Genomic DNA, 23439 nt, shown 5'->3' on the forward strand with positions numbered 1-23439 from the left:
GCTCATGCCAGGGGGGTTAAAAAAAGACAGACTCACGCCGATCCCAGCAAGGGCTTTTTGTGGCGGTGCAGAAATAATAAACCCAAACCCAGAGGCGAGCCGTTCCGGGAGCGAGGCGGGCGCCGGCGCGGGGGAGATCCTGCCAGCTTCTGCGGCCCCGGGGGCCGAGCCGTCGCAGGCGGCCCCTGTCTTCCAGGGCAGAGGTGAGAGGGCACGCTTCCCGGCGGGGCGATCCGAGTTTAGTGTTGGTCTGCCCGGCGAGGTCAGTTCCGTGCCCCCCCCCCGCCCCCCCCCCCCCCGAGGCTCTGCCTTTGGGCCAGCGTGAGCCGGCCCGCCTCGCCCGGTGCCCGGTCCTGGCAGCCCGGGAGAACTTGTTCAGGTCCAGAGACGTAAATGGCTCGTCCCGGGCTCATACGCAGCCCTGGTGGCGGCGATGGCCACGCCAAAGGACTAGCGTAGCTGCTAGCTGTGTGCCTGGGCGCCGTGGCACGTTCTTTGGCAGTGAGGACGGTGTTCCTGACGGTCATGGGTGGCATTGACCCTGTGTTGACTCCACGCCTCACCTTCCTCTTTGAAATGGGATAGCTTTGTGGGGTTGTGCTGGGGTTAGGGTCTTCGCGGGGATCCCACAGGTTCATGAGTGTAAGGCATTTAGTGCCATGTTGGTATTCGTTACCAGTATTAGGTGCTATTGATTAAGCCACTGGAAGGGCACTTGACCTGAGAGCCACTGTTTGCCCTTTATAAAGGGGCGAGTCTGAACCTGCATTCTTTCTGCCAAGCCACATGCTGCATGATGACCTGCCAGCTTGCGGTGTGGAGAGACCCTGCAGTGGGTGAGTGACTGGCCAAAAGTTTGGTGACAGGACACATCTCTGTTGTAGATTCTTTTTCCTTGGCTCCCAGGACGCCCCCCGCCCCTGGCTCTCTCCCTCTCTCTCCCCTTTTCCTAGTTTCCACATCCGTTGATAAAGAATACAGTAGCCTGTTTCTCTGTGAACACGTGAGGGGTAGTTTAGCTGAATTAACACTGGCAGCCATCACTGGTTGTCTGTTAACTTTAGGTTCGCAGGGCTCTGACTCCGTCCCCAAAACTTTTTTTTCCAAAAGTAAACAATCCACTCTCTTCCCTCCACTGGGGATTAGGGATTGTGGAAATTGAACGTTGCTAAATGTGCACCAGGGTGGCTCATGCAGTGAGAAAAATCTGTTTCTGGGAAAAGTTGCAGAGAGAGAAAAAGGGGAGGGAAGAGGAAAGGAAGAGGTATGTTTGCACAGGGAGGCAAGCTGTTTGGGTGGGCCTTGAAACAAGCAGTACGCTGAAACTGAAGATTCAGTTCAGATGCCACCTGTCCCAGAGCCGGTGCTGTGCACTCGGGCAGATTTAGGAACCTCTGCCCTGTCCTCCAGTAGCACCTGTGCTCTGACTTCCCTTTTGGCGCTTGCCAGGATTTATGGCTGTTTGACCACTGCCGTGTCCTTGCTGGGCTGGAGCTGTGACTTTTGTATTCCCCTTACCTGACACCATGCTGGCACATAGTAGGTGCCCAGTAAACGTTTATGGAAACGACTTAGTGTAAAAGCTTGGCAAGTGAGGAGCTTTAGTTCACTCTGCCCACTTAGTCCTGGAGGTACCCTAATTGCTTCTTTCCTGTTTTCTGTTGCCCATATGGACCTGGGTCAGTTTTAACTGCTAAAATGAACTAATTTGAATTTAATTTGAATTAATGGGATGTATGTAAGCCACTGCTCATTTAATTAATTTGTTTATGTCATCAAATGAGTACTTTGAAGGCCCCTAAGTGCAGAGCATTCTGTTTGGCCGGTGGAATAACAAAATTGAGATAGATGCCAAGGATGTGGGCTTTGAAGCTGGACCACCTCAATTCATGTCCTGGTTAGACACCCTCTTCTGGCTTCAGGGGGTTATAGTAGGTAAAGAGCCCAGATTTCTGGGTCTGAATTTGAATCCTTACCCCACCACTTATGAGCTGTGTGACCTCAGGCAAATTACTTAACCTTTCTATGCCTCCCTTTCTTCTTTAAAATGGGATGACTTCATGGGGTTGTTGTGGGTTAGGGTCTTTGTGGGGATTACACAAGTTAGTATATGTAAAGCACTTAGTACGTGGTTGGTATTTGTTCCCAGTATTCGTTGCTATTAGTTAAGCTTCCGTACTGTCATGTGTAAATCTTGACTGTTAGTACCTAAGTCTTCATGGAATTGTGCTGAGAAATGTATGGGTTTCCTGTGGCTGCCGTAACAAAATGCCACACACAGGGCAGCTCAAAATAAGAGACATCTGGAAGCTGGAATTCCGAAGTCAAGGTGTATCAGCAGGGCCACACTCCCTCTGAAATCCATTGGATGATCCTTCCTTCCTCCTCGTGGCTTCTCGTGATTGCCAGCAGACCTTGGTGGTCTTGGCTTGTAGACGCCTCGCTCTTGTCCTCTGTATCATATGATGTTTTTTCCATTTGTCTTCACATAGTCCTCTTACAAGGACACCAGTCATACTGGCCTCAAGGACACACCCTATTCCATTATGACCTCATCTTAACTTAATTATATCAACAGTGACTGTTTCCAAATAAGGTTACATATTGAGTTGCTGGGGGTTAGACTTGAGAATATCTTTTTTTAGGAGTACACATTCAACCCATAACAAGGATGGAATGAGAATCCAGAGAAGTGCTGGATGTAGAACCTAGAACAAAACAGTGCCAGCAAGCTTTAGTTGTGCCTGTCATTACTGTTACTCTGTCGTCATCAGCACAACAGCCCTTTGCTGGGTGGCCATGGGAGGTTCTTGGAACATCTTTGAGCCTCATGTTTTAACTGTGTTAGTTAAAATACGAGGTTTCCTGTGTATTATCTGTGAATGGTGTGGCCCATCTTACAGGGCCAGCCAGTGTCTCCGAGGTGGGAGGAAGTAGGACCACTTCCCAGAAGGGACCCTGTCACGATGAAGTGAGGCTGAGTTTGTTGGTGGCCCAGACACACGGTGTTTCCCAGGCTTGCCGTCCTTCCTTTGTGGTGGGTACCTGGTAGCCCACTGAAGACAAAGCCCGTTGTGTACCACTGCACAGACCAGGGAAGGCTCCTCTTCCCTCCCTGTGGGGTCAGGAAGGCTCAGAGGCATGTCCAGACATTAGCCAGCTTGGATTTTCCAGATCCCCGGTTCCTTTTGCAGATAGAATGGGATTTTTTTTTTTTTTTCTCCACTTGGGAGCCGAACAGATTTGCTACAGAGAAGTCTAGATATCTATGGAAACAGTCCTAATTTTAGCCTTGCCACGCTTAATGCCAACTCGGAGAGTGCTGTCTTGGGTCAGGGCCCAGAGAATGGGGAAGGTAAGCAGGCCTGAAAGGGTCAGAACAAGCGCAGAGTAGCCAGCTGACCGGCCAAAAATGGGAGGGTGCTCAGAAGTCTCAGGGGTCACAGAGGGACTGGCTCCAAGGAGAGAATGGGTCTGGAGAGAGGGGCTTTGAGAGATGCCAGTATCAGAAATTAGTCTTTAGAACCAAGGGATCTCTTTCACCTCCCTGTCTTGTGCTCCCTGTTGAAATTCTGCTCATTTTCAGCCCATGCCAAGACCCTTACTCCACTTGCCCACTTTTGGAATCAGCCTCTAGCTGCCCTGAATTCTACTGCCTTCTTTAATTCTGCTAAAGCACTTCTGGCAGCCAGTTTTGTTTTAAGGTTAGTCTGCATACCCCGCCAGCCTCTGTTTGTTTTTTCGCCCCTCGAGGTCAGCTGTAGTCACTGTCATGTCCGTGTGCTGAGCCTGCCATGGGGTGGACCTGCAGAAAACGTGAAACGAGTGGAATTAGACATGACGTGGTCTCCAGTTGGCCACACCAGGGCCGGGGCAGCCTGGAAAAGGGCACTGAGTGAATGAGAATATTTAATAGAGTATACAGAGCCCCCTTAAATGGGAAGAATCCCCATGCATGGGAATGGAAATCACTTGTCATTCCATGAGGGACATGCTGAGGAGCATGACAGGCAAGAGGCCCTGCTTGGGGTGCTGGGTGTGTCCCATGATGGGGTGAGGGCAGAAATGGACAGACATCATTTTAGGCCACGTAGGGGACATTGCTTCCCTGCGTCAGCCCCGTCCACCCAGCTAGCTCAACTCCTGGCAGAAATCATTGTAGAATATCAAACACAGCCGACCCTCAGACATCAGACCTATAATGAGCAAACGTCCGTTGTAACGGTTTGGAAGTAAGGCTTAGGCACATGGAAGAAGTCCCTGATGTGAATTCTTGTACTGCATTTCCAGAAACCTTGTGTTCTTTTCATCAAGATGAAAAGCAACACGATTGTGGTAAAACAGGGAAGGTCATGTGCAAGAGATTGCACGGATCCAGTTCACCTTCCCCTTAAGGAGGTGGGTGAGGCACAGGTTGGCATGCTGACCCGGATGGTGTCAGCACGAGCGGCTTAGACCACATCTCTCATTGTCTCCCCATCTTGATGTGCTAGACAGAATGTAAACCAGGTCCTACTGAATACTTGGGCACTTTATTTAAATGATCTCATTTAATCCCACTAACAACATCGTGTAGCAAGCAGTGTTTCTCTTCACTGTGCAACCAACGGGAGGCTGAGACCTAAGGATTTGAAGTAACTTGCTGAGGCCCGCCTCACCAGTAAGACAGCCAATGATTCAACATAGCCCCCTTCCGTGACGTTTAGCTGTGTCAGGGAGCTGCAAACCTACCAAAATGAGCTTTTCAGGCAGAGAGGTATGGTGCCATTTGCCACCTCTTGGGAAAGCTCTGCCTAGTGAGTAATAGAATTGGGGCCAGCGTGCAAGTTGGACTGGCCTGCAGGCGAGTCTGAGGGCTGGGCAGGCATTTGCTGGGCAATGGGATCCCTACCTCTTGGGTGGCTGCTTGTCCGGCACCAGTTAAAGGCTGTTTTGCCTGGTGGGAGAGATGGGTGGGAGACGTGGGTGCAGGCTCCCTGATTGGTTCATCCCCTCTCCACCCTGGTACTGCAGAGAGGAGTGAGCCGCCCCAGCTGGCAGGGTGAGTCAGAGCGGAGCCCAGAATAGAAGCCAGAGGGCACGTATGTGAAGGCCATCTCTATCCCAGTCATTTGGGTTTTAAAATTCCCGTTAAAGATGATTAAGCTTTTATGCATCACAGTTTGCACACTGCTGTGGGATCATTTATTAGTGTTGCCTGGCAACAGCTCTCTGAGTTAGCCACACCCTCTGGAGGGTAATTAACTGGGTCACCCAGGGCCCAGCTCAGTATTTATGCATTTTTTTTAAAAAAAGATTTATTTATTTATTTGAGAGCGAGAGCGCGCGCGGACACACACATGCACACGTGGGGGCAGAGGGAGAGAGAATCCCAAGCAGACCCTGTGTGGAACATGGAGCTTAATGCAGGGCTCCATCTCATGACCCTGAGATCTCCACCTGAGCCAAAACCAAGAGTCAGATGCCCAACTGACTACGCCATCCAGGTGCCCCTTACTTGTGCGTTATTGAGCCTTCTCCTAACTCCCTTCATGCATGCATCCTTCCTTCCATTCATCCGTCCAAAGAGCACTTTTCTTAGGCACCTCTTTGGGGTTAGCTTTATATTTGGCAGCATTCTCTCTTCATTGCCAGGAATCATTGTGCTAAACTGGAAATGTTGGTCTTCCTGTTTGTATCGGCACAGTAGCGCCCCCATTTGTTGAGACCCTAAGCTCCAGGAGGGCAGGGACTTTGCTCATTTCTACGCCTCTCATGCCTGGAAGAATGCCCAGCACATAGGACCTGCTCTGTGAACATTTGTTGAAAAACAGAGTGAATGAAATGAGTGTCTGCTATGTGTTTGGCCCTGTGGGAGGTCCTTTACAGATTTTTTCTTCCTTTTTGATTCTCTCAGTAAACCATCTTGCACCATGCCTGTGGCTGCTGCTGTTGTAGGGTGCTAGCTGGCGAGCGCTTACTTTTATCGTAAGCCTTACTATCAGCACTTGCATAGCAGACAATCATCCCTGAAGAATGCCGCTGCTGTTATGCCCATTTTACAGATGAGGAAGTGATGCAGAGGTTAAGTAACTTGCCCAAGTTCACACAGACCCTCTCGCTTCAAGCTGTGTTCCTTTTCCTCCTCACCAGGGCTGCCCAGTAGAACTTTGTAGGTGACAAAGTGTTCCGTATCTGTGCCGTCCAACACAGCAGCCACCAGCCGCAGGTAGTTCCTGAGCACTTGACATGTGTTTAGTGTTACTGAGAGACTGAATTTTTAGTTTGATTTAATTTTAATTTCATGCGGCTAGCGACCTCGCACACTGCACAGCACATAGTTCTTTCCTGTCCAATCTGTGCGTATTGTAACAGTTTACCTTAATTGTTTATTACGTGCTGCTGTTTTTTTCAAATGCTTTACAATTGGGAAGTTATTTAAGTTAATCCTCACAACCATAAATGAGCTCTCGGAGGTCAGAGGTCAAGCGCTTCCCCCCACCCCCAGGATTTTTCCGCAAGAAAGTGGTGTAGCTGGATTCTACCCCTGGGAAAGACTGTCTGACGCCAGCCTTTTAAAGGATCTCCCTCTTTGCCTCCTTACTTCCCACATGTCTAGCAATGGATATTGCTGTGAAAAAATGAGGTCTTGTTGTTCTACGTGTTTTTTTTTCCTCCGAGGTTTATTTTTTTATTTTTTTATTTTTTTAAAGATTTTATTTATTTATTGAGAGACGGGGAGGGGGGGGGTCTTACGTGGTTTTTAATCCCAGACACAATGCTGCCCTCTTCCCCAGCTTTGGAAAGGGGTCAGCCCATATGCAGGTGAACTCGCTGTTCCCGCCAAATGACTCATTTAGGTCAAAAACATTTATTTACCTGAAGTGGAGTTGTGTCATTGTCACTCAGAAGAAAAACAAGATGCCAATATTCCTTGCTAGGATGTTCTTTAATGAAAACAAACAGACCAAACCAAACCTACTCCTTGGAGTCCCGGTGATAATATTTCGAGGTCGGGCTTGGAAGGAGAGAAAAAAAATCAAACTGAAATTCTCTGCAGTCCTGCTGGGTGGAGCAAGTGTCTGCGGCCTGTGGGCAGAGTGATGGGACTCTTCTGTTCCTGGCCGCACCTTCCCGTCTTGAGGATGCATGAGAGGGCTCTGGGTCAGGGGCCAGGTGGCAGAGGTCGCTGAATTTTGCTCCCTGGTAGAGGTCGGCATGTTTTGGGATAAAGGTTCATCTGAATGTGTCATGCATGCTGGGCCAGGGCATGCCATCCATGCCTGTGGCTTTTTCAGAAACCGTGAACGGAATTGGAGGCCGGGCCAGGAATTGAGAGCAGAGCTGGGGCACAGGTGATTGGGGAGAGACAGGCCCGAAGGATGAGGCCACATCAGGACCACAGTTCCAGTACAGGCAGTGGTTGTGGAACCCAAGGGGCCACAGGTCAACAGCCCCTTGGGTTCTGAGTTGTGGGACCAGGAGAGAGGTGGCTGCTGGCCTCCAGGGAAAGCCGTGTTTGAGGGCTTCGACTGACCAGTTACATCTGCGTTCATCTTGTTGCTGCCTCAAGGTGGTCACACAACCTCCTTGACCAGCCCTGTCTCTCTGCTTGCCCACCCATCTGTCCATCCACCCAACCAGCATTTGGGTCTCAGCTCTGTCCTGGGAACAATGTGGTGAACAAGGCACCGTCTGTCTCCTCGAGGAGTTCACAGTCCTGTCAGGAGACACGTATTGGAGCCTGGGTTTCTGAAATGAGTAAAGGCAGCGAGGGAAGCTGTGTCCCAAGGCACCTCGCCTGCCCAGCCTTCTCCAGTGACATGAAGCCAGCATTGCTGTCTCTGCTCCTGTCGTCTTTATCGTACACATGCCTACTGTCTCTGTTATGCTTCGGGAAATGTAATTTATGCTCCATGTAGCTCTTGATTGCATCTTTTTTTTTTTTAAGATTTTTTTTTTTCCATGAGAGAGACAGAGAGAGAGGCAGAGACAACAGGCAGAGGGAGAAGCAGGGTCCCTGAGGGGAGCCTGAAGCGGGACCCGATCCCAAGACCTGGGATCATGACCTGAGCGGAAGGCAGAGATGCTCATCCACTGAGCTACCCAGGCGTCCCACTTGATTACATTTGATTGTAACCCTCCTGGAAATAGGGGCCTCCCTGGGACCCAACTCTGTGGTAGGAGCTGCTGGGGTCTCCAAGATTACTGAACTAGGTTGGAGCCCCTTCATCCTGGAAGCGACCTTCACGGCCCTCAGCGACTTTGTAGGGGCATTCCTAGCTTTCTCCTCTTTGCCTTCCTCAGATAAGGTCCCTCAGGGTGGGCTCTGTCATGAGCTGTTGCCACCTCAGTGGAAGAGAAAAGGGAAGCCTCACCTTTCGCTTAAGACAAGTTTGCTGGAGCTCATTGCCCTCCATGCACGTCCCTGTTACCTGGAAACGCAGGAGGGATGAGTTTTCCTAGATTATCAAATGTGGGATGGTACATACTTTGCATTTAGGTAACACTGGGAGGTAAGCATGCCTGTGCATTTGTTTGATGAGACAAAACGCCAGGTTGCCTTTGGTGTGTTCAGTGAAGGAGCCACACTTTACAGACTTTGGAAAAAAATAAGGCATTGTTACTCTGACCCCGCCTTTTATTCTTAATAAAGTTCACCTGAGCCTAGAAGGAGTCTGAGGCCTGCCCTGGAGTCCTGGAAATGGGGCTGGCATCATCCAGGCGTTGTGAGGCGTACCATCACCTGCCTTCCCATTGGGAGGCAGGAGGCCGCCCAGTGCTAGAAGAAGGAGGGCTGCCAGCTTCTTGGGAGTTTCCTTTGTGTCAAGGACTTAATTCATGTTTTTATTCCAAATGTCTCCAGCCCCCAGTGAGCCTGTATTAACCTCCACTCACAATCAAGGGGACTCTGGGAGCCCAGGGAAACCCATTTCAGACTTCTAAGCTTCAGATAATAAATTTGTCTAAAGCACCCCCTCCCCAGGTGTTCCACAGAGTTGACCTCCCCAAGGTTGAGCTGCTGAGGATACCACGTTCCCTGCTGAGGCCTGACATGGAAAGAATCTACGTTCTGGATCACATTCACACCATCTGGGGTAGCTCAGTTGACGTCTGTGCCTCAGTTTTCCCATCTGTAAAATAGGTTATTAATAGGTTATTAATAATAGTAGTAGGCGTTAGATGAAATAATTCAGCCAAAACCTAGCACATCATAAGCACTCAGTACATGTGAGTGCCAATAGATAAATAGCTAGAATTATAACATTAATCACCATTACAATTTTGACAGTTTTTACTTCTAGGGGCACCTGGGTGGCTCAGTTGGTAAAGCATTTGCCTTTGGGTCAGGTCATGATCTCGGGGTCCTGGGATCGAGCCCTGCATTAGGCTCCCTGCTCAGTGGGAAGTCTGCTTCTCCCTCTCCCTCTGATGCTTCCCCCTCTTTGTGCGCGCTCTCTCTCTCTCTCTCTCTCAAATAAATAAATAACATCTTTAGAAGTTTTTTTTTTTTTTTAATTTCTAGTAACAATTTTGACCATTGTATTACTGGACTGCCTCTTTGTTAGTCGAGTCATCACTTTGTTAATGAAGACACAGGTCTTCTAATAAGAACTTAGATTTCATGACATTGAGCCCCCGTGCAGCATTGTGGTAGCCCCCAAGGATGTGTGGGGTCGCTGGCATTCCTAGGACCCCCATGTCCTGGCTCAGTCTCAGTTTCATCTCCCATGGTCCCGGAGACTGTGCTTCTTGCAGCCATTGTGTCAGGGAGCTTATCATCTCGTCGTGGGGGGCCCCCCAAACTCCAGATTGAAGAAGTGGAAAGTCAGTACAGTAGTGCAGTGTTAGTTAGGTCCAGGCTTGACTTGTCACCAACCCAGAGAAGCCTTCCATAACGTGGACTGTCCACCTCCTGCTCCCACGTGGCCTGAGCAGACTCTTCCTTTGATTCTGTGGTGGTTTGTGTGACCTTGTGTTGCAGCCTTTTCTGTTGTGTGTTCTTAGGGGGCTTTGTGTCTCAGCTCCTCCCCTGGCTGTGAGCTCTTGAGGGCAGGAGACTGTGACTGTGTTAGGAATTTCTGCTTCTCACTCGGCTCCTGTCCTCCTCTTCTGGGGACAGAGATGGGTTCCCTTCCCTGCTCTGGCAGTTAGGCAGGGCCTTGTGGCTCCTTCTGGGAGAAGAGAAGGCTGAATAGAAGTGGCATGCCTAACTCAGCTACAGCTTGATTTGTTCAGGAGCCTGTGAGGCTTGGGAAGTGGCGCCAAATATGAGGGGAGGGGCGTTTGTGAACTCTGAGCGGCCAGGATGGCAGTGTGTCTGTCTGCAGGTGAAGAGTCAGAGGCTTTGCCAGCTTAATTACTTGTCCACAGTCCCACAGCTGGAATTCAAGTTCAGCTCTGTCTTGTTCTATATCAGTATGCTGCCAGTAGCTAGTCCTGGCTTCTTTTGTTTTTGTATTGTGGGGTGAAGGGGTATGTGTGTGCAGGTGGGGGTGAGTGCATATTGGAGGCATCTAGCAAAACCACAGGGCTGGGCTCCTTTCGCCAAGTGGGTCATTGCGAAGGCTGGCATCCTCTGTTCACCAGGTTAATGAGTACAGAAGCCATTTTCTATTTATTTAGTCTTAAAGATTTTATGTACTTATTCATGAGAGACACAGAAAGAAAAAGAGGCAGAGACACAGGTGGAGGGAGAAGCAGGCTCCCTGTGGGGGGCCTGATGTGGGACTCGATCCCAGGACTCCAGGATCACACCCTGGGCCAGAAGCAGGTGCCCAACTGCTGAGCCACCCAGGTGTCCCCCACCACTTTCCCTTTAATGTGGAGCTTTGTGGAGCTTTAGTGAGATGAGCAGGAGGGGCTATGCTTACTGACCTTTACCTCACCTCCCAGATGGGAAGACGAGGGTGGGAAGAAGGGAGGAAACAGGACAGGAGGCCGAGGTAGAGGCTTCTTGGGTGATGCCGCCTCCCTGCACGCTTAGGCTGACAGGCTTCAGCACCTTGACCCCCTTGGGATTCTAGGATGAGGGAAATGGCTGTACCATTTCCGTTGTTGGGGCATTTGGAGGGGTGGGCTCGCCTAGGGGTTGCAGAGCAGTGGCCTGGCAAGCCTGCTGTGTTGAGTTCGTTCCCACTTTGACCTGGTGATCCCAGTGAGGCTCAGTTTATGACCATTCTTTGTGTGCCAGGTACTTTTTTTTTTTTTTAAGATTTTATTTATTTATTCATGAGAGACACAGACTGAGAGAGAGGTAGAGACACAGGCAGAGGGAAAAGCAGCTCCATGCAGGGAGCCGAACGTGAGACTCGATCCTGGGTCCCCAGGATCAGGGCCTGGGCTGAAGGCGGCACTAAACTGCTGAGCCACCCGGGCTGCCCTGCCAGGTACTTTCTTAAATGTTTCCTACACATTTATTCCCAGAACTGTCCCCTCTGAGCTCTGGGTGGTCCTGCTGCCCACCTGACAGATGAGGACTAGAGAGACTTTCCCCAGGCCACACCTGCTATTGACTAGAGGAATCAGTTCTACACCAGGACATTCTGACTTGGGAGTCCCTAACTGCTGTGATTTCTCTTCCAGGTGCTTAACTTGTCCAGTCACAGCTTAAAAAATTGTTTTTAGGTCTTTTTTTTTTTTTTAAAGATTTAATTTATTTACTCATGAGCGACACAGAGAGAGGCAGAGACACAGGCAGAGGGAGAAGCAGGCTCCCTGCAGGGACCCCGATGTGGGACTCGATCCTGGAACTCCAGAATCATGACCTGAGCCAAAGGCAGACGCTCAGCCACTGAGCCACCATGTGCCCCTGTTTTTAAGTCTTTATTATGATACAATATGCATTATATAAGATTGACCATCTTAACCATGTAAAATGTAGTTTAGTCGTATCTGTACATCTGCATGGTTGTATGACCAGTCCCCAGAACTCTCTTCATCCTGCGAAACTGAAACTGTACCCATTGAACAGCAATTCCCCTTTCTGGCCACCCTGGCAGCCACCATTCCACTGTTCATCCCCAAAACTGGGCTGCTCTAGGTACCTCCGTGTGTGTGGAATCATGTAGTACTTGTCCTGCTGCATGTGGCTTATTTCGTTTAGCATAATGTCCTCAAAGTTCATCCAGGTTATAGCATTGCTTTTGACTGAATGGTATGTATAGTCTGTTGTGTATACATCACATTATGTTTTTCTGTTGGTCCACCAATGGGTAGGTGGATTGCGTTCACCTTTTGACTACATTTTGTTGTTTTTATCAATCAGACCAAGGTCACACTTCAGGCTTTGAACCCAAGTTTCTCTTTGATACTGGACTACTGACTTCTTTTACTTCGAAGCTCTAGGAGTTGAAAAGAATTTTGACACACAGAAGAATGGTATTTTTTGTAAAGGGGCCAGTGAAAAAAGTTCTAGAAATGTTCCCCGAGGCTCTTCAAGGCTCCTCCTGGAACGTGGCTGCTGGGACTGCTTCTTTTCTATCTGAGTTTCTGCTGGGGCTTAGGAGGTGGTTCGGAGCAGTCCCAGAAAGTATGAGGGAGGACGTGGATCAGAAGAACAGTTCTGGTCCAGGCTCCCTGGACAAGTCTGGCTCAGTTCACCAGCTGCAGAAAACAGCTCTGGATGACCTCAAATCCCATGTACCTGGAGGTTTCAGATGGCCTCAGACATCTGGCTCTGTCTGCATCACTGTTCAAGAAGTACATTCGGGATCCCTGGGTGGCGCAGCGGTTTAGCGCCTGCCTTTGGCTCAGGGGGCGATCCTGGAGACCTGGGATCGAATCCCACGTCGGGCTCCCGGTGCATGGAGCCTGCTTCTCCCTCTGCCTGTGTCTCTGCCCCCCCCTCTCTCTCTGTGTGACTATCGTAAATAAATTAAAAAAAAAATTAAAAAAAAAAAAGTACATTCAACTTTAGTAAGCCTCAGATGGCGTTGGACCATTCAGGTGGTGTGAGATCCTTCTTCTGAGTCCCCACTCAGATAGCGCTTCTCCCAGAAGCCTTGTGGGGACCCAGTTACATCACCAGAAGCCAGAGGAAGGATTTTTGTTTCTGTTTTGTGTCCCTTTTCTCTGAAAGTGTACTTTTGACCCCCACTTTGTTGGGTTCCTTGTAAAGCTCTTGTCTTAGGTTTATATTAAGACAGTCTTGATGGGCACCTCGTGGCTCAGCGGTTGAGCATCCACCTTTGGGTCAGGGCGTGATCCTGGGGTCCTGGGATCAAGTCCAGCATCAGGCGCCCCACAGGGAGCTTACTTCTCCCTTTGCCTGTGTGTCTGCTTCTCTCTCTGTGTCTCTCAGGAGTAAATAGATAAAATCTTTAAAAAAAAAAAAAGAAGACTGTCTTGAGATACTATTCTGAAATTATTAAGTATAGTGATCTAACATTATTATCATGACATGGGTTTGCAGTCGTAGCTCCCTTGAAGGGGTTAGGTTTTTCTTCAAGCCCAGGGCCTGAGTGAGAATGGATAGTGTAGCTGTGGGGGTGTCTGGTGGCACAGGCAAGGTCTCCCGTGGACTAAGCCATGATTGCTGTCCAGTCCAGTGTGTCATCAGTTTCTACTTAAAATAAGGGTTTTGTTTTACTGGGAGAGCATTAGTTACTAACTGTTACTGTTGATTTACCAACAACCAGAAGAAAGGTTTAAATACAAGTGTTTTCTTAGCATCTTCCCTGAGAAACTATCTGCAATGGGATGCTTAATTTAGCTTCACCTTTCTCTGACCACATCATGTCTTATGGTTGCATGTCCACTGGTAATATTTATTGGCACGCATCTATTGACCTGTAGCATTTTGGGGGCTGTTGGAGTAGCAAAAGCTCGTAATGGATTTTTCTCCTGCCCTTGAGGAGAGTCTCTTTCTTTCCATTTCCAGTTTAGAGCCAAGAAGGCAACGTGTGGGTGATGAGGTGCGCTCCCAGACGTTGCCAAGCTCTGTCTGCCCCGCAGACTTTGACTTTAGATGCTATTTTAGCCTTTTCTTCTTGCTCATGGCAAAACACAAATTGGAAGAAAAAGATGACGACAGGTTCATCCAACAGCTAACCTTAGGAGGGGTCTTGTCTGGTTTTTAGAACCTATGTTGAAAACAAATTCAGATGCATTGGCTATTTGTAGCGCACCTGTCACATGCCAGGTAAGACATGGAGTGGTTTCTTTTTTTTTTTAATTAAAGAATTTATTTATCTATTCCTGAGAGACACAGAGAGAGCGCAGAGACACAGGCAGAGGGAGAAGCAGGTTGCCTGTGGGGAGCCCGATGTGGGACTCGATCCCAGGACCCCGGGGTCACACCCTGAGCTGAAGGCAGATGACTGAGCCATCTAGGCATCCCAAGTGTTTTCAGAGCTGTCCTGTTAAATCCTTTCAGATCTCAGTTTTGCAGTCGCGTGAGCATCCACCTGTCACAGGGCTGTCCGTGGAGGGGCCAGCAGCCTGGTGCATGCCTTCTCTGAGGTCAAGGCTCTGTTCTGGTTCTTCTTGCTGCAGATGACACAGTGGCTTTCTCACATGGACCCAGACAGGATTCTGAATCTCTGTTCCAAAGGAGTTCTGCCTCTGTGTCTTGCTGTCTTTGTCCACGCTCCATGGGTTTCATTATTAACTCCCAGTTAGCTGCAGAGACCTCCGAGGTCTTCGTTGAGGCCCTGAGAGAGGAGTAGCTGCAGAGACCCTTCACACACGTAGGTCCTGGCCACCTTCTGTGTGGAGGGTCATGTGGCTGCGTGGAGAACATTTCCAGAGGGACCCGGCCACCCAAGAGCTGTGACAGCCATGAATCAGCACTTACTCTGTTTGGACTCTGCATATGGAACATCCTGGAATCTCTTCAGTGGAAGTCTGGCGTGGGGTTCTCTTCCACTCCCCCACCAACCCTTTCCTGCTCTGTCATGGGCCGTTCCTCTGCACACCCAAGGGCTGGTCTACAGGAGGCTCTCAGGAAACAGCCTGAGGTAGATGGTGCTTCTCAGAGGGCTGAGGCCAAATCCTCTCACTGTGTCACTTATTACTTGTGTTCTCTTAATCTTTTTTGCATCAGTTTCCTTGTCTTGGGGTGAGAGTAATATCTCGTGGTATTGCTCCTAGGACTCAGTGAGCAAAAATGTTGAGTGAGAGCCAGGTATTTTTGTTTTATTCACCACTGTATTGCCGGGTAGGTGCTCAGGAAATATGTGTTGAACAACAGAAGGAATAAGGAGTCTGTCTCTAAGCTCATTTCCCCCACTTTGGAAAAGGAGATAAGGGTGTTGATCAGTGGTTCTTAAGGAGGGCTCCTTCCCAGAAATTCCTTGGGGGCCTTTCCTTTAAGCACACAACCAAGCCCTGCTCCTGAAATTCCGACTCCCTGCATCTTGGCCTGAGCTTGCCACGTGCATTCTGGAAACAAGGGGTCCAGGTGATTCTCCTGTGCAGCCCTGGTGAAGAATGAGGGGCTCGCTGGCTGCTGGTATCTCTCACCTGATTCTGCATTGGACAGGTAGGGGGCAGGTCATCAGGGTCTCTCTCGGTGCTCACCCCAGCCCCCTACCTTTCACACCCATCCTTCAAGACTCAGCTTCAGTGTCACTTCAAGGAAGACTCCCCTATCTTCCTCAGATCCAAAGCACCCCTCTCTGTTCGGTCTCCATGGTCCTGCTCCTGGCATCTGTAATGCCACCATCAGCTGAAATGAGGTTGTTGTTGTTTCTTTTTTTTTTTAAGATTTTATTTATTTATTCATGAGAGACACATAGAGAGAGAGGCAGAGACACAGGCAGAGTGAGAAGCAGGCTCCTCACAGGGAGCCTGACGTGGGACTTGATTCCAGGACCCTGGGATCACGCCCTGAGCCCAAGGCAGATGCTTAGTCCCTGAGCCTCCCAGGTGCCCTGAGGTGTGTCTTCTTTATGAGGCGGCAGGCTAGTGGAGGGCAGAGTCTTGCCTGATTCAACTTGCAGCCTGCCCTCCGCCCCCAGCACCGTCCCCCAGCCTCTTGGACCTATTTGGTACATCATGTGTATTTAAATGTGTCACTGATAAATACATGAATTTTTCAAAAGCTAATTTTACATGTATAAGTCATAACGGTCTCCCTTGAGACTCCTGTCTTATTCAGACCAGTAACAAAGGACATTGTTATTAGATTTTTTTTTTTTTTCCTACTAAACCAGGGACATTTAGGGGGAAAAAAGCGATACTCTTCCTTTGTAATTAGCCTTGATGATTAGACTATCTTTTCCATTATGTTTTATTTTTACTCTGCTGGAATTTATCAAGTGGCCTCTTTTCTGTGAAGGTTACCCTTCAGAGGAGCAAGGGAGCTTGATTAGAGCACTGGGGGATTTACTTTGTGTTTTTTTAAAAAATACGGAGCATGGTGGAGAGGGCTGATGTGAGCCGGTGGTGAAAGGTCAGCGCTTGAGCCATAAAAAGGGACCTTCACAGGGAGAAACTGAAGCCTGGGCTCCCAGGACAGGAATTTTTTTTCTACCACCAACATCTCAAGTAATTAATAGTCACTTTTATTTTTGAATTTGTTTTATATGTGGCAGAGCTTCCCGACCAATCCCTCATGGCCTGTCATCTGTGCTGAGGGCAAGTTCCTTTATTTTTTTAAAAGCACATTAATAATTGCATTCATCAACTGTGACTTTCTGTTAGCTATTTGAGTGTGAGGTTTTATTGCATTTTTTGGATACAAATGGATTTCAGAGTCAATTGCTCAGTGCCTTGGTAAGCTACTTAATCCCTAAAAGGCAAGTTAATTTTTTTTTGTCCAGCATCTAAAAAGAGTGTCTGGTGAGCCCGGGTGTGTGTGTGCAGCTGGCTACCTTCCTGCCTGTCTGGTTGGGACTCCTCTGGGGACATGCTGAGAATAGTTTCATTTCACACTTGCTTTCTCTTGTCCAAAGATAAACTGAGAGGTGTTCTTGGGGGTTGAGGGGTCCCTGGTGTGTTGCGGCCAAAGAGCAGAAGAAGTTTGTTTTTCTCCATTTGTCCAGTGAATATTTAGTGCCTGCTTCAAGGCAGGTTCTGAGGATACAGAGGACAAAACAAAGTCCTGTTCTCATGAACTTGCTCTTTTCAGCTCAACTTCTTTGGGAAGGTAGGCGTTCTTGCTGCCTTGGGCATACTTACATAGGTTTGACCACTCTGCAAGTAGATGTTATTAGGGATATTACACACACACACACACACAGATCTGTAAACATGATTCTGGCGTGTGGCATTTTGCAAAAACAGTTAAGCTGTGGAATTATGTGTTCTGGGTTTGAAAGTAAACCCTGCCTCTTACCAGCTCTGTGGTATTAGACAACTCTGGGGCTTCGGTGTTCAGAGCTTTGTGTCCTCCTCTATCAAATGAGGCTAATGGTTGGATGTACCTCTCTGGATCACCATGATGACCTGTGAGGGGCATAGCAGAGGCCCAAATGCTCAGGGATGGCCCATAGTAGTAGGTTGGTGCCGTGGAAGGGAGGACAAATTTCCCGCTACCCTCTAAGATTCAATGACCAGACTTGCGAAATAAGTGGAGAGAAGACAGATTAATGGGAGAAAAGTGTACAGATTTTATTGGATGTTGAAAGTTTTACAGGGTATGAGGGTGGGGAGGGGAGGCTTCAGAGAAAGAAGAGAAAACCCCTAAGGAAGCAGCTAGAAAGGGGTTTGGGGACCTTTCAGGGGTGGTGAATTGTGAGAAGGTCACTCTGTGGGGGCAGAAAAGGGTTCTTGAGCAGGATCTGCTGGTGTAGATTCCTCTCAGTGCCGTCTGCATCTCTGATGATAAAGTTGCTCTCTCCTCTTCTTGGTGTGGGAAGAAAGGGCACCTTTGCAGGGAATTTATGCCCTTCTTCCAGGTGGGTAGGGAGAGGGCCTGGGTCTGCTTTTTCTCAATGCCATCTGCTCAAATAGTCCTTATAAGCCAGAGGAGCATATCTTGGGTGACATATTCTGACCCTGGTGGTGTGGACACACTGACGTGTTGTCAGCCTCGCTAGGAGTGAGGAGGTGAGACTCTGGTTCTGAGGTCTGGAGTCCTTCCTGGAACCAGTCTTGCACCAGGATGACCTTAGATCCAGTTTGTGTTCAGAAAGGTCACATGTGGCAGAGGATCCTGAGGCCCTCGGGGCTCCCTGGTTGTACTATGTAGTTGCAGAGTGGTCTTGGACATGTTCCCCACTGCTGCAAATGTCACTTTTCTCATTTCTGAACTGGGACAAGGCTCCTAACTTTTCTGGTCACCTCCTCATCTTCCCTCAAGTCTCTGTTTAAATTTCACATGGAGGAGGCTGCCTCTGGCCACCTGCTTGTCACTGGTGTCCTTCGCTGGTGTGCCCAGTTCCCTTTGCCCTGCTCTGCCTTTTCTTTTTTCCAAAGCACTTATTGCTTCTAACGCACTGTAGGATGTTTCTTTTTTAATGTATTAGGTTTATTTTATTTATTTATTTTTAAGATTTATTTATTTATGAGAGAGATAGACAGAGAGACGGAGACACAGGAGGAGGGAGAAGCAGGCTCCATGCCGGCAGCCTGATGTGGGACTCAGTCCTGGGATTCCAGGATCACGCCCTGGGCCAAAGGCAGGTGCTAAACTGCTGAGCCACCCAGGGATCCCGTATTAGGTTTATTTTTAATTAATTCTTTATCCCTTTGCAATGTAACCTCATCAAGGGTCAGGGTCTTTATTTATTTTGTACCTCTGTTGTCTTGATATTGCCTGATGTAAACAGATGCTGTGAATAGTTGAACACATTATAGAGAAAAGAAAAGAAAAAAGAAAAAAATCCCCAGGAACTCTGACTGCTGTCTGCGTGGGTCTGGCCTGGCTCCGAAGGCAAGGCCCTGGTGTTTTCCTACTGGACACGAAGAATGTCACAGCACCTTGATATGTGGCAAGGCCACTGGGTGATGGTGGTAGATCCTAGGAGGAAAATAAGACCACTTATGACCAGGACTGATTGCAGATGAGATGGGATCACAGTGCACTCCACAAAACTGGCCAAATGCTCTTCCTCCCCAGATCATGCAAACGACTGCTATTTATCTTTTTTCTTTTTCTTTCTTTCTTCCTTTTTTTTTTAGATTTTATTAATTTATTTGAGAGGGGGGAGGGAAAGAGTTGTGCACACAAGAGTGGAGGGGAGAGGTAGAGGGGGGAGGGAGAAGCAGACTTCCCCCTGAGCAGGGAGCCTGAAGATGAGCTCAATCCCAGGACCCCAGATTATGACCTGAGCTGAAGGCATCCACTTAACTGACTGAGCCACTCAGGTGCCCTGACTACTGTTTCTTTACCAATTACAGCTATAGTCCTACTCTGTTCTCTTCTCAGATAAACATTACAAGGGTACATAGTCACAGAATTCCTGCTTTATGACAGCCCCCACCAGAGAGGAAAACCATGCATTTTCAAACCTTCCCCTAAATCATGAGCAAGCCCATGTTGTATGAGTACCTCCTAACATCCTTGTACTGAGACACCCATCATTCTCCAGGATGACTTCCTTGTTTGACTTCAGGTGTGTTCCTGGTGGTCTCTGGCTGGAGGCTTCAGCATCGAGTGGCCTGGAGAATGAAACTCAGTCACTAGCTATCACTATACCAGTTGCGTAGGTTATCATTCATAGATAAAAGGTATTGAACAGATATGATATCTGCTGGGCCTGAGTTTTCTAATTGGCAAAGTGAGAGGATTGACCAGATGGCTCACTAGGTTTTCTTATAGTTGTCACATTCTGTTAACTCCCGAGTATTACTAAGCACTCAGTGTGTGTTGTGCATTGTGGGGACGAGGAAAGAGATAGAAATAGGAGGTTTTGGAATTCCTGCCTGGGTTGTAGCACTTGCACTCTGGCCCAGTGCAAGATATAGAGCCCCAGATTTCAGTTTTATTAACTGAAAGGTGGTGATGGTGTTGATTCATAATAATATTGATAATAATAGCATAAAATTCCTAAGAGCCTACTCTGTGTTATCTGAATCAGGATCCCATGAATTCTCACAATAACCATGTGAGGAAAGTGCTGTTACTACATTAAACATACGAGGTCAGGAAGTCACAGAGAAGTGAAGTCATTTTCCTAAAGATCACGCAGCTCAACAGTGTGAGAACTGGGATCGAATCCTAGGTCTCTGTCATCGTTAAGTCACATATTTTGACGTCTAGGCTCAGACTCTTCATCACGACACCATGGTGAACTAATGTGATGGCTGGATGTTCCGTGGCATGCAGCATGAACAGTGCGTTATAGAGTGCACGGTTTACGTGGAGGGCTAGGTCATGCACACCTTCAGTGGTTGGGATGTTAATGCAGGGGTTGTAGGATGCACACCTCAAGGCATGGATGTTGAGAGAGAGGGAAAGCCTGGTGGATGGGGCTGAGGGAGAGAAGGAGGCACCACTCCACGAGACACCGCAGATCTTGAGAAGTCCACAGGATTGGGAGTCAAAGTGACGTAGGTCTTATCCCGATTTTACCACATATGAGCTCTTGACGATTTTTAGTGGCTAGATTTTTAATTTGTTTAAAAAAAAAAAAAAAAAGAGGGTCAGTAATTTCTCCCTGCCTCACAGAGGAGGTAACACCTGTGGAAGCACTTTATAAATGGTCCAGTGCTGTATAAGCATAAGTCCTCTCTACTTATGGAGGGGGAAAAAAAAACCCCACAACTCATGTGGTTTCAAGGCATTTCTCGGAACATAAGCCAGGTGCTAAGTGATCCCTCTTCCAACTACCCAAACTTTAGAAAGGAGTGTTGCCATAAGAACCTTGTCATTATTATTCAGCAGATGTAGACTTGTAAGGGTAGAGTATTTTTGAAAGGCCCTTTAGGTTACTTGTAGGGTCTTGGGGGCAGGAGGTGGGTGGGAGGGTTTGCTGTAGGCAGGTGGAATTAAATAATGAGGGAAGCCCACAGGGCCCCTCCTTCAGGTGAGGGCCCTGGGATTAAAGGGGCTGCTGCTACCTTGAACCATCTGCCCTATCTCCTTCACTCTGAGTCAGCCTTAATTGTTCAGGGATTTGAATTGGAAAATGTGTTAGCCACATTATTCTTCCAAATAAGGTTATAATGTCTACCTGTGTTAAGGGAAGAGTTCCTTTGGTATTTCAGATCAGGATGATGATAATGGTGATGGTGATGATAGTTAGAATCCTACCACATTCTAGCAGTTATTGGGTGCTGTATTCCAGACACTGTATTGGGTGTGTGTGTGCATTACTTTATTTAGCACTTACAACACATTCATTGTTACCCCCTTTGTAAATGAGGAAGCAGGCACAGAAAGACTGAATTACCTACCCTGAGTTACCAGCCAGCGGGTCTCATGGCCTAGGTTGGAATGAGGCCCTTCTGAATCCTCAACTTCTAAAGTCTTAAGACCCTGCTCCCTGGTGTCCTCCCAGAGAATCCTAGGATGAGAGCTGGTAATCTGGGAGCATTGACTTTGAGACAGGAAAAGGGGGTTTGGAAGAGGTGAGGTCCCTGTTTGAAGGCCATGATGCTGGCCTGGGACGAAGCCTGGATCAGGGCCTCCATCTCTTCCTTAATCTAGAGCAATAATATGCTTGATTTTTCTCCTGATGGATTTCTCCTAGTGTGGTTTCTCAGACACAAGTGTGGGCCCCTTTTGTTTAACTGGAAATGACCTAAGCCAAAAGAGCCAAACTACCTGGGTTCCCATCCTACCTCTTCCCCTAGCTGACCATGTGACATGGGACTTGTTTTGTGATCTCTGTGTGCCTTTCTGTGTCCTCATGTGGAAAATCCACTAACAACCGTACTTACACCAGAGGGATGTGATAAAAACGAAAGGAATGAATGTCTTTGAAACTCTTAGGGCAGTGCCTGGTGCACTCTGAGTTGTCAGTAAGTGCTACCTGTTCCATGGCTTATAGTCTTAATATGAGTCTGTTCCAGTGTACTGGACTTCCTGTCCTTACCCCCCAGGATCCGCAACCCCCTGGAGGTATGGATGCTGGTGAAGATGTGGTGAAGTTGGTGGGTGCCGGACAATGGGGGGGAGAGTTGCTAGTTCACAAGAGACATTTGCCTACCACACACCCCCTCCCAGGTGGTTGGGTGTTCTGTGGAGTGAACCTGCGTGTGTGTGTGTGTGTGTGTGTGTGTGTGTGTGTCTGTCTACTGGATTCGGTGTAAGGAGACAGGTTTATTTTAATCAGCATCCTGTCCTGGGGTGACTCAGGAGAAGTCATGTGGCCCAGTGGGGTTTGAAAGTGATGACACAGCATCACCTCCAGCCAGAAGTGGCGCAGGGGCATGGAGGTCATATCCTATGCATCTTTATTTTATGCAGGAGATATGAAGTAGGTAGGGTAAGAAGATGAAGAACACGGACACAGGGTGGGTGGAACAGAGAAGAAAAGGATTGATCATGCAGTTAAGTCATTTTAATCCTTTTAGATACTCCAGAAGGCAGTGAAGATGGCTCTCTGGCTTGGAGACCGGAGAGGAGAGGTGTTTCAGATGAGTAATTTCTTCAGAGCCAGTTAGGTGTGGATCAAGGACTTGAATCCAGGTTCCTTTGCCTCAAAGTCACTCTGGGATGGACCCAAGGGACTTGCCTCAAGGAATTAGTAGAATACCAGTTTATGCAGAGCAAGAACTCTGGGGCTGCAGGTGGACAAGCCTTTGGTGAAGCCCTAGGATTTAAGAGCCCGTGCCTGGCAGGGTGCCAGAAGTCAAAGGCCCCTCTGTCTCCATATGGTTCCAGGAGGAGTTCCCTCTCCTCTCTGGCTGATGCAGAACCTGGGTAGGCTGGGGATGAGCTGCTGGCTTGGAGACAGCTGATAAAGGGCACCTCTTCCCTTTTCTTCATGAATTCTGGAGGGAATGATTATTAACTCTGAGTTATTTAGTGGCCCTTGGGAGGTAGGGAATAGAGCTGCTGGCCAAAAACTCTTTAATGCCTGCTCTTTCTTACCCACTGCCTGTTTGGGCCTGTGAGCCTGGTTTAAAAACCACTTACCCCTCATCCTGTTTCCATCCCTATACACTACATACTTGAGATGCGTAAATACATTTGCCACAAGTGTTATTGGGGGGCTGATGAATTTATACATAGTCTTTTCCTCATAGGCACTCATTTGTTTATACTCTGAACTTCCACAGCAGATACAAGTAGTTTCATGCCGGTAAAAAAAGCAGACCCCACAGAGGGTTTAACAAAATCTGTGTTCCTGATTTAGTTTTGATTGATTATATCTCTGGCTTCTTTCATGGGGCTATTAATTGACTATGGGGAGTGGCTGCTTTTCACCACCATTAAGTCGCTAGTCAGGAGTAGAACAGAGACATGGATTGTTTTGAGGTCCTTCAGATTGTGCAACATAGAAACAGGCTGTTAATTTTGTAACCACCAGTTAGCATTAGTAGGGATGGCTTGAGTTTCTCGTTTGATTATGGATCAGGGGCTATGGCTTAGAGTCTCTTTGGGGTAAGGTAAACTGATGAGTG

The 23439-nt window shown here is 48.2% G+C and overlaps 1 protein-coding gene across 4 annotated transcripts in view; it reads left to right on the top strand.

Moving 5' to 3' along the window:
* LARGE1 (LARGE xylosyl- and glucuronyltransferase 1) overlaps positions 1-23439 on the top strand; it is a 521069-nt gene that overhangs the window by 43276 nt on the left and 454354 nt on the right. The window contains exons 1-2 of one of the 4 annotated variants that reach the window (XM_072844183.1): positions 58-203; positions 750-836. The exons of 2 other annotated variants lie outside the window; for them this stretch is intronic. In XM_072844183.1, the coding sequence (XP_072700284.1) occupies positions 787-836 (50 nt within the window). In that variant the 5' untranslated portion in view covers positions 58-203; positions 750-786. Of the gene's footprint in view, positions 1-5; positions 204-749; positions 837-23439 lie in introns of those variants that run through there. One more of the 4 variants, XM_072844186.1, reaches the window with a different exon arrangement.

Source organism: Canis lupus, chromosome 11 (genome assembly GCF_048164855.1).
Source record: "Canis lupus baileyi chromosome 11, mCanLup2.hap1, whole genome shotgun sequence".
In the NCBI taxonomy this organism is placed as follows: domain Eukaryota; kingdom Metazoa; phylum Chordata; class Mammalia; order Carnivora; family Canidae; genus Canis; species Canis lupus.